Source organism: Microtus ochrogaster, chromosome 8 (genome assembly GCF_000317375.1).
Source record: "Microtus ochrogaster isolate Prairie Vole_2 chromosome 8, MicOch1.0, whole genome shotgun sequence".
NCBI lineage: Eukaryota > Metazoa > Chordata > Mammalia > Rodentia > Cricetidae > Microtus > Microtus ochrogaster.
In genome coordinates, this window is record NC_022015.1 from 75,657,307 (window position 1) to 75,668,761 (window position 11,455).

General features: G+C 44.2%; 1 protein-coding gene across 1 annotated transcript in view; it reads left to right on the plus strand.

Moving 5' to 3' along the window:
* Cfap58 (cilia and flagella associated protein 58) overlaps positions 1-11,455 on the plus strand; it is a 112,636-nt gene that overhangs the window by 48,825 nt on the left and 52,356 nt on the right. The window contains exons 12-14 of the mRNA XM_005352451.3: positions 4,382-4,522; positions 5,549-5,772; positions 9,848-9,959. Of these exons, the coding sequence (XP_005352508.1) occupies positions 4,382-4,522; positions 5,549-5,772; positions 9,848-9,959 (477 nt within the window). The remainder of the gene's footprint in view (positions 1-4,381; positions 4,523-5,548; positions 5,773-9,847; positions 9,960-11,455) is intronic.

Sequence of the window (11,455 nt, forward strand, 5' to 3'; positions counted from 1 at the left end):
TGGAATTAAATGCTTCCTATGGAATTCACTTTAGAATAAACAGTGTCCCATACTTACTTCCAATTTCTTCGAGTTTGCTGTTAGATTGTATGTATTTTAATGATACCTTTCATTATTAGGTATCTAAAACATAGCACCAAAGAAACATCATAATAAGAGAAAGGGAGTTAGGCTGTGCATTTATACATGCTTGGGCACCGGAGTGGGCAAAGAGCACATACAAGGGTGACCAAAAGGCCTCTGCCTTGGAGATGGACTCCCAACAGGGAGTCTCAGGTCTGGATGGCTTTGGCCGCTGGTTTTAGGAAGGTGATGGTTTTGGGTGTGTAGGATAGGTGGGGTTACCAGCATTTCTCACTGAGGGAAGGGTGAGTAATAGGGAGAGAATGAAGCTTGTTTGATTTCTTATTTGAGGTTATCCGAGGGTGACTGGTCGGTCATGGTGCTGTGAATATGGACAATTCTGACCTATCGTTCAGTCTGTTTGACATCCCTGCAAACACTAAGACAGCTCATCTGTGGAGTTCCAGCTTGTTGAGCGGTTTAGACTAAGAATTTGAATCACATTTCCACACTGGCCTCTGGGCTGCAAGTTTGTTCTGTGTGAAAACTAAAACTCCAGAGGGAAGAGCAGATTCTCTAGTAACTTTGCCCACAGAGACATTTTTCTTTTATTCTAAAAACTATGTGGGCACATAATCCCTTTGGAGGGGACATAACCACACAGACTCAGTAGATCACAAGAGAAATTTTTATTGGACAACTCAACTTACTACTTCCCAAAGCCTCCAGACGGATGGTTGTCATAGGAGGTCACCTGCACCCCACTCAGTCCCCTCATCCGGACAATTTTCTCTTTGCACCTTTCTTAACCCCTCTCTGTTGGCCCGTCTCTGCCGACTCGGGATCACAGGCACCGTCAGTGCGTCCCGCCTCTGACAGCATGCCGGTGGATCTCTGTAGATCAGGCTCCATCTGCAACCTTCTGTTTATTTCACTCCACTCTCATTTCATCGACCCTGAAGGAGTCTTCTCATTTGGAATGTCTGCCTTCCTGTCCTAACAAGCCCCCAATGCTGTCTCGCCTCTTCCCAGCCATCCTGCATCTGCTTGACAGCACTTTGATTCCCCGTGAATAATGCAGCAGTAAGTTCTCTGCCTCCAGAGCTCGGTAGCACATTAGGGACTGGCCTCAGGGTACCACATCCTTCCACTTAGTGATTCTGTCCAACGACGTGGATGGGGAGCTGGTATCCATGGGAGGCATGGGGTGGCCGATGAGAAAAAGCCTAATTACACCTGTGGCTGAAGACTTGGGTGGTTCATGCATGAGCCAGTGAGACTCTCCCAAATGTGGCTCTTGAGATACAATTTGCACTCAGTGTCATATTTGATGATAATTAGTCCATAAGTACTGATTTCAAAATTATACAACCCTGAAGCTGAACAAAATTGTTAGTGAAGGGTGTGTCTAGTCATCTTACTGTAACTTCCTGCCACCAGTAGTGCATTTAGCAGGTGCAGCAACTTGAAGTCCTACCTAGGATGTTGCCTGGTAGGTGTGCAGCAGCTGGGTACATAGCGTCTGTCACCCTTCCTGAGAGGAAGCTCAGATTTATAACTGCTAAATGTATTAGGCCCTAGGTATTTTGTTGATGCTAACATTTGCTGCCAATGCCTAATGCCACATCTTGTTTACAGCCCATAAATTTATGACATGGGGAGACCACTCAGGATTTTGATCTATTATGAAAAAGGTACCCAGCAATGCCAGACGCGCGGCTGGTTTTACATTTCAGACAGATACTTTTACACACTGTTGATTGCATTTTAATATAACAAGGGTTTCATTTTGTTCTGCTGATGGATTCTGATCTGCTCTTGGCACTTAGAGACATAGAAGTGAGTGTGCAGATATGGGAAAATAAAAGTTTTATGAAGGGAAGCGTGAGCCAAGCAGGTATTTCATTGCTGTCTTCGCTGTCACCTTAGATGATTATAGAACCAGAGAAGACTGGTTCTTCACTCTGTTTTCCAACAGGCACTTCCCTTGAATGGTAAATTCTAGGCCCAACCTTTCCTCAATCAGTATTTCATTTTGCTTATCCCTGAATCAAAACATTTCATGAATGACCAACACAAAGTGCCATCAAAGAAAGCCTGGCTTCACAGTGGCTAGTTGTACTTAATATGCACACTACATCTCTAACAGCGGGTGTGCACCGTCTCTTACTGCTTGGGTAAGCTGCAGTGTGCAATTCATGACTCCTGGCCCTCATAGGCTCGAACCAGGCCTTGATCTCAGTTGGTTGCTTGACAAGTCTTTTATTATTTTGGCGAGTTTGAGCGTGGGGTTTCCAAAAGTCACCTGAAGGACAAAAAAATAGTATAAGCCATGTGCTGTCATTTATAGCAAATCACACACACACACACACACACACAAACTGGAGGCCAACCACCTTCCCATCTTTACCCTTGTGATTAGAGGGATGGGAACGCAGAGCTCCTCCCCCTCATTGCTCTCCCCTGTGCTGACTGGTCAACTGTCCCACTGTCCTTCCTGGCTGGCCATGGAATCCCCTCTAAAAGGCATTCTTCTTTCCTTTAACATGGGAACTGCTGGTTCCTTGATGCAGACTCTTCATAGTGTATTCAGTCAGATGATCCATACCAGGCCTACCAAGCTGTTTGTCAGCCTCTCTTCCTCCCATCCCCAGCCTGGCCCTCTGGCCCAGCCACGAAGGGGGCACTGTTCTGTCTGCTCAACACAGCAGATGTTTCAGTTTGCCTGAGCTAATTCATATAGCCTGACTGTTGGATGCCTCCCTCCAATACACACCTCTCCAGCTGGGCGTCATCTGTCACCTGCCGAGGACTTGATGCATTCTTCTCTGTCAATCCCAATCAGGCACGTAAACTCCTTCTTGTGTGTGCTCACGCCCTTTGCTATCCCAGCAGATGGCACGTTCATGCTGTTGGTAGCTGTATCAGTCATCTTCAGCGGGTAATGAATACTGTCTTACTCATCTTCTCTATTTGATTTGTAACTCTTGGATGCAGGCAGCAGGCAGAGCACAGGACTTTTGCATCAAAAGACCCTGCTTGGAGATCTTAACTTCAGTATTTACTAACTCGGTGACATTGGCTAAACTAAGTGTTTCCCTTTGTCTCTGTGCAGGGACACACAGTGTCATGCTTGGCATATCGTAAGTCACTTGTGTGCTGTGAAACAGATAGAAGTGGCTTTGATGGCAAGGATTCTCCTTTCCTAACTTAATAGCCCCTTTCTCCATTTTCCTGCATTTCTAGTGAACCCCACCTTAGCCTCCGATGAACCTTGATTCAAGTGTGAAGTCCCTGAGAAAGCATCCCTGAGGCCTCTGCTAGGTGATGGTTGGATGCCTTTTTCTTTGACTTCCTGTGTTTTCACTCACTGTGTACATGGAGGGCAGCTGGGGAAAGAGTCAGTGCAATGCTTCCTGTGCAAGCATGCTAGCTTGACCCTCTAGCACTCATCTAGCAAGCCGGGCAGAGATAGAGAGTGGTATCCATGTATAATCCCAGTGCTGAAGAGGTAGGAGCAGGTGGTTCCTGGTTGCTGGTCAGGCAACCTAGTCAAATTGCTGAGCCCTGGGACCCAGTGAGAGACCAACATATGACACTGACCTCTGGCTTCCACACAGATGTGCATCTGCATACGCACGCATGTGCACATACATACCTAAACGTTCACAGACACAAAAATAGCAAAAAGGATACTAAAAATTGTTACCTGAACTCAACAATGTGCCTCTTAGTTGCATGCTACTTATATATCATATCTTCGTGTCCATATCGGAGATGTCTTAAGAATTTTTTAAAGATCATAACCCTTCTGTCGTATCAAAATGTTCTGTGAGAGATGCTTCGTTGTTATTTTTGACTAATTTAATTCATTCTCATAACAGACCTTCTCTTGGTAGTGAGTGTGCCAGTTGTGGTAGGACCTCTAGAGAGGTTGGTATATGTTGACACTCTCCCTGTCCTCACCCACACCTTCTTCCTGAACTGTTGTTAGTGAATTGCGTTGGGGAGGGGGAGATGCTGCTGAATTCCAATGAGGCCCCTTCTCTGCTTATATAGAAGAACAATAGGAAACTCCTGGGGCACAGCTTCCAGAATGACCAGGACCATTGTATGGACACTGTTGATTCGCTGGTTCTTGTGGGTGTGTAGGCACAGGCACACTGAACTTGTTTGGGCTTTGGTGGTGCTGGACCTCTGTTAAATGAGACACGAGAGGAAAGCACAAGAACCATGGCCGTGCGGCCAAACCCAGCCCACTGGTCCTGCTTAGGCAACTGCTGAATGCGATGTGTCTGAATGGCCCACTTTCTATCAGGCTGAGCTGCAGAAGCTGAGACAGCAGGCCCTGGAGACCAAGCACTTCATTGAGAAGCAGGAGGTGGAAGAGCGGAAACTCTTGCGCATCATCGCCGAGGCTGACGGGGAGAGGGTGCGGCAGAAGAAGGAGTTAGACCAGGTAGAAGCGCCTTGTCATAGCCCCACAAGCAACCGTGAGTCCATTGCCCTTGGCAGCTCAGATGTGAAGATCAGCAATAGAGTCTTGGGTTGATTGAGAAATAATCACCCATCCCATCCACAGTGATGACCACTTCTTGGCATCAGTTATTCTTCTAAGCACTGGGGACATGCTGGCCAATAATACCACAGGTCCCTGTTTCCAGGGAATTTAAACTGTAATATAAAATAGCTGCCCATATATAAATGCCAGTTATAATTACATGATAGAAACTCATGTGCATAATTTGGGGATTAGAAAAAAATTCTTTAAGAAAACGGTCTCCATATGTATCTTAGGCTGGTCTTTAATTGGTTATCTCCCTGCCTGAGCCTCCTGAAATCTGGGATTGCAGCTTAGAGGCTTGTGTCACCTACTCTACTGCACTGCAGAAATCCAGATGCTCTCAGGGTCCTGTCTGGAGAAGCTGGTCAGTGTGGATTGTAAGAAGTGATGGGCAGGAGCTAGCCTGATGGAAAAGCATTCACGCGGAAGCATTTTTAAAAGACAGGTTGGAGGTGCTGGAGCAATGGCGCAGGGGCTGAAAGCACTGGTTATTTTTCTAGAGGACCGGGGTTCAATCGTCAGGACCTGAGCGATGGTGCACAGCTGTCTGTAGCTCTAATACCAGGGGACCTGATTCCCTCCCCTCTCCTGGCCTCTGGGGATACTGTACGAACCAGGTGCACAGATACATGTGCACAGGAAAACGCATCTAAAAATAAGTACATTTCTAAAACTTAAAAAAAATTACCTTGGGAAAAACACCTGAAGGACACAGCTTCAGGGCAAGCATCCCTGGATTATCGGTCCATGGCTATTCAATGGGAGAAATGCCATGCTGAGTACCTAGTGGGGTGTTTCCAGTGTGCTGCCCACGGGGCATGTGTGGACACAGGGTAGATATTTGTGCATGAGCTGGATGCTGACGTCATGGTGAAAAGGGAGACTTTTTTTCTTTCACTCCAAGAGGCCATGTCTTTCCAGGTCATCAGTGAGAGAGACATCCTCGGGTCTCAGCTTGTTCGGCGCAATGATGAGTTAGCCCTGTTGTACGAGAAGATCAAGATCCAGCAGTCCGTGCTGAACAAAGGCGAGACCCAGTACAACCAGAGGGTGGAGGACATGCGTATCCTTAAGCTGGAGATCAAGAAGCTGCGCAGGGAAAAGGGGATCCTCGCCAGGAGCGTGGCGAACGTGGAGGAACTCAGGTAGAGGGAGGCTCTGGGGGAGCCCCCACAAAGGGGCCTCATGGGGCTCTTCAAAGGTTGGCTAACCTGAAGAAAGTCAGGTGAAAGGGGGTTGTGGAGGTCCGCAGGGAGCCCTCACGAAGGATCTCGTGTGGGTCTTTGAAGTTTTTAAGCAAATTACACAAAATGGACTTCATAGGATTAAAGGGTCCATTGAATGAAAACAACTTTTCCATAAAGTCTCTCCTGTGCTCGTGCCGTGTCACAAAAACAAGCCAGCCTCCCTCCAGGGGGTGTAGGGGACAGTAAAAAGGTCATTCAAGCACCTTTCTCTGGCTCTTTCAAAACGAAATTTCCAACCAAAGCACAAATACAAATAAGCACAAACCAGTAACAATTCATATTTTTTTTTCTCCCTCGGTGAGTTCTTTGGAATTCCTTTAATTAGGTAGCATGCAAAAGACGAAGCATCAATATTTAAATGCCACCTTGCTAACATATGCATCTCTTTTTCTTGGAATAACACATATGATGGAAAGAGGTGGAGAATTTAATTCTATCACTCTCTGAAAATCTGTTTCCTTAAAAGGTGGCCAAACTTCCTACCTGACTCTTAGTTCTTCTTCTGCAGCTTCCACTTAGCTCCCATCTTCCTTCTTTAAATCTTGTACCATGCAGCATCTGCTTTCCCTGTGGGAAAACATTGTGGGGTTCCATACGAGCTACTGCAGGGAACTGAATGAGAGAGCTGACATTCCTTGGTGATTTCCCTTATTCCCCACAGACCTGTACGAGTGCAGCTTCTCCTCGGCCACGCAAGGAGAAGGATGTGGTTTGGATCTGCTGCTTCTATTAGTTAGAGGAAAAGAGACTCTGATGTTCAGGAGCCATGAGTTTGCTGCTATCAAGGATGGATCGATCCTTTTGTTTTTGGAGTTTTCTTGTCTTTCAGATAATGCATATAGTACATATTCATTGTAGAAATATGGGCAATGCAGAGAAGACACACAGAAGGGACTGGAAAAATCACTCGCAACTTTGCTACTCAGAGAGACCACCATTTGTGCTGCTCAGACAAGTGGGCTCATTCTAAGTAGCCGCTGAATGATCTTAAGGGCTGTCATTATATCTGTCAGCCAGGAGTTATTTTTATGACCTCCAAAAAGGACCAAATTCGACCTGTTCCTGTCAATATTGTTAGTTTGTAAATGCATTTTATTTCCCTTCCAAGGAGAGGGCAGTCTCAGGACAAATGGAGACAAGCAACCTCGCTATCTACCAGCTATGTGACCTTGGGCAAGTGTCTCTGAGGTTTGGGCTTGTGATTACAGTTCAAGGCAGTAGAAACAAACCCAATGTGCAGGGTCTTTTCCACAGTCAGTCCTCATGTGTGGCAGCCTGTACCTTTTCTTTCCTCTCCCAGTGATGTTCTAGAAAAGCAAAGTGTTAAGGATATGCTTTTAATTCTAGGCAGCTTGTTCTGCACTCCCTGATGAGTGAGCATCATGCAGTTAATTCTAATGGTTTGTCTTGTTAATGAGGGGAAGTTGTATTATTGGTTTAAATGAAGCAATTAAGTAAAAGAGATGGCTTCATGTTAGTAATCCACACACCCACGGCAGATGAGGACAGATCGTAATGTCTTTACCGCATGAGTCAAAGCAAGCATTCGCCCCTTCTCCTTCTCCAGCAGAGGTTTTGGTAACTAGAATCGTTCAGGATGCTGAGGGTGGCATTACCTAGAGATGCCCAGAGATTTTTAGAAGCACATTTAAAACAGAGCTGGGGCTTCAGGGCTTTTAAAAAGCCATCTATGCTTGCTGGTCGTGGGACTTAAGGCAGAATATCTTCATTGCTCCAAATTCAGCATCTCCATATCCAAATTGAAATTATCCACGGGACTTTTCAAACCTATGAAATGGGGGCCCTGTACCACACCCCATGTAGCAGAAGTCCTCTGGGGAATGGGCCCATGCAAAGGGATGTTGGGAACCCTCCATGTGATTCCGCTACGCAGTGAAGATGGAAGTCAGAGACCATAATTGATGCTGGCTTGTTGCCTGCACTACAGTAACTCACTGTCAAGTGTGGAACTTGCAATGTTGAGTGTTCATCCCGATCACTACTATAGAGACAGAAACACTGAAATGTATTTTGGGACTCTCAGGGTTCACTTCCTGATCTGGTGTGAACAGAGTCTGCACTTTTCGTTTCCCAGCTGCCTAGACCCAAATAATCCCATAGAAACTATATTAATTACAACACTGACTAATAGCATAGACGTATTACTAACTATCTCTTATATCTTAAATTAACCCATTTCTATTAATCTGTGTATCATCATGAGGCTGTGGTGTACTGGTAAGGTTCCAATGTCTTTCTCCTTTGGCAGCTATGTGGTGTCGCCCTGACTTCACCTTCTTTCTCTCTGCATTCAGTTTAGTTTTCCCATCTAGCTCTATTGTGCCCTGCCATAGGCCAAAGCAGCTAATTTATTTACATCATACAGAGTGGAATCCCACATCATCTCCACTCTTCTGTCTAAATAAAAAGGAGGGTTTTAACTTTAACATAGTAAAATTACATATACAAAACAGTTATCAAGCAAGAATTACAATTACAGTATTTAGTCTATTTGTACTAGGCAAAAATAAAAGAAAATATTCTATCATATATCTTTGTGAGTCTAAATTTTATATCTAATTTATTTTTTATTATAACTAATAAAAACTGTAACTATAAATGTCTTCAACTCCATCAAAGATCCCAGAAGGGATATATTATTACCTAAGTAAACAGGAAGTGCATTGTAAGCAACTTCCAAAACTCTAGGATTGACAGAGACATCTTGCTGTCTGGATAGTCACCCAGAGTTCTGTACTATTGAGGCATCCATCTGCAGCCTACAGGCCCATAGTATCCAGCAGATTTTTTCATGAAGCAGGAAATTTGAAAGACTCTTTCACCTATATTGGCAGTTTGTGTCCTGCAGAATGTCTGACGGAGTCTTTCATGAAGCAGCGACCCTGAAGGATTATCTTACCTTCTTTTGGCAAGGTCATCAGTCACTTTTCTGTGGGTCCTGCATGTCCAGTTTATACAACATACCATCAAGCAGTCCAGGCAAGAGCAATTTCTTGCCCGAATGGCTAGCCTTGTCACATTGAAGGAAAATTCCATAATGAGTTTCTTCAGTGCCCATCAACCTCTCTGAAGTAATTGGTGTTTCCAGAAGCAGACATGTCTCACTTTCAAGAACAGTCTAAGTTCTTAAAATATTTAAATTCCATGTTTTGTAGATCTTTGAAGTGTTGAAGATTATCTATCAAGTGAAATATATCTCTGTGTATATAGAAACCTAACATAATTAAAAGTTTGATTATAAATGGCTACCTCTTAATCTGTATTTTTTAACTGTACATTATATTTTTAAATGAACTATATAAACATATCTTAAACAAGAGTAGAAATACACATATAACAAAATTGACCTTAATTTTATATCAATAAACCAAAGTTCACATCAACGCAAAGTATTCATTTTGATATCATATCCTCCCTTTTTTTTCTTTAGTTAGTTCCTGAACTCCAAATGAATTAGTAGTCTTGTGACCTGCCTAGGTTTGGGAAGCTGGTCTCTCTCAGTGCAAACAAGTTTCCCAGTTCCAGATTTTTATGCCAGATACAGTGTGTCTACAGTGATCAAATCATTAGTTTTTTCCCCCATGTGTATGTGTGTTATATACATGTATGAGTCGGGGCACACATGTGAGTGTGCACATGGTGAATAGAGGTTGATATCCCACGCGTTCCTCAATTGTTTTCCACTTGTAAGCTAGGTCTTTGATTGAATCTAGAGCCCACAGACCCAGCCTGTCTTGCTAGCCAGCTTATCCGGGGCATCTCCTGACTCAGTCACCTCAGTGGTGGGATTATATGTGAGTCAGTATACCTGGTTGGCTTTTACATGGGTTCTGGAAATTTGAACTCTGGTCCTTATGAATTCAGGGCAAGTGTTTTATGTGCTGAGCCATCTCCCTGCAGCAAAAATAGCATATTTAAGAGTTCTTTGCCAAACAAAGCTTGTCTTATCCAGGCAGGAGCTTTTCCACATGCAAAGAGAATTCTTGAAGGAAAGGACAAGATGTCGAGCCCTGGAGGAGGAGCTGGAGAACCCCATGAATGTGCACAGATGGAGGAAGCTTGAGGTAACACCTGCTGAGCAGCCTTCCTGTCCCCAGCCCTCCTCTCCACCCATTCAAGACTCCTAATCTAAAGCAGGGTGAGAGGTTCCCTTTAGTTTCATGATATGCATATTGTCACCTATGAGGTAAAACTGAGTCAAATGTGAATTAGGTTGTTTTAGAATCGGATGGTTAATTTGACTTTGGCTTTGAAAGTCTTGGACAAAATCCTACCTGCCCCTAAAAAGAGCCTTTGAAAGCTGTATACATTGCTTTCATTGATGGGTATGTATCTTGATTTTCAGGTAGTTTTGATCTTTGGATTGACTATTAATAATTGCCTTTGGTAATCTCTCCCACCAACTTCTTAGCCATCTTTCAATTGGTTTTGCATTCTTCCATTTCCTGAAGGAAATAGGGTTCGGTGACTCAATCTTTTCAAAGGCTTAGACTGTGTTAGCCAACCCCTTTCTCTTAGGACCTGGGGTTAGAGCCGAAAGTACTCCTGGTGAAGGATGGGTAATCAACTTTTTCTGTGGCTCCTGTTAGGTAACATGACCAACTCAGCAAAGAACTGCCACAGACAAGCTCTACTTGGTCAAGACAAAGATGGTCCCCTCTTTTAGTTGTACACAGCAATGTGGTGCCAAAAGGGGCTTTGGCTAAATGACCAATTACGTTGTTGAGAGATATAAGTCTATGGCACAGCAAAGTTCAGTGCGAGGTGGAAAATCATCCAGATAGGATTTTATTTTTATTTTCTTTTAATGAAGAAAGTATTAAAGTTAATGCATTATAAATTGTGTAAATACAAGGCCTGGATTTTTAACAACATCCAGGACTGCCAAGTGAATGTGTGCCAACTCATGTCCAGCTATGTGGGCATCAGCTGGTGCCGGGCAAGCAAAGTCAGAGGCAATGAAATATTCCTCTTTAGTGCCCCACGTGGAACAGCTGACCAACCCAGTGATTACCAAGGATCCGCCTGGGAAATGGACCTGAAGCTCTCACACCTGCTTATATCACGGTAGTTGGAAACTGTTCCTGGCTGCCCAGACCTGAAATAATTATAAAGGAACTATATTATTTAAAACACTGCTTGGCCAATAGCTTATGCATATTTTTAACTAACTCCTTTAGCTTAAATTAACCCATTTCTATTAATCTGTGCATCACCACGAGGTTGTGGCCTACAGGCAAGTTTCCAACATCTGTCTTCTCTGGTGGCTACATGGTGTCTCCCTGACTCAGCTTACTCTCTCTCTCTCTCTATATATATATATATCTTCCAGCCTGGCTACATTCTGTTAAACCATTGGCCAAAAGCAGCTTCTTTATTCATTAACCAATAAAAGCATCACATACACAGAAGGACTTCCCACAGCACATCACAGTAGCCTAGTCAATGGGTTCTATGTATGTAGAAATAGGAGCGGCGGGCTGCGTCCCGGCACCCGGCCGCCCACATGGCTAGCTCTACCCGAAATAATTACACGGACACTGTGTTCATTTAATCACCG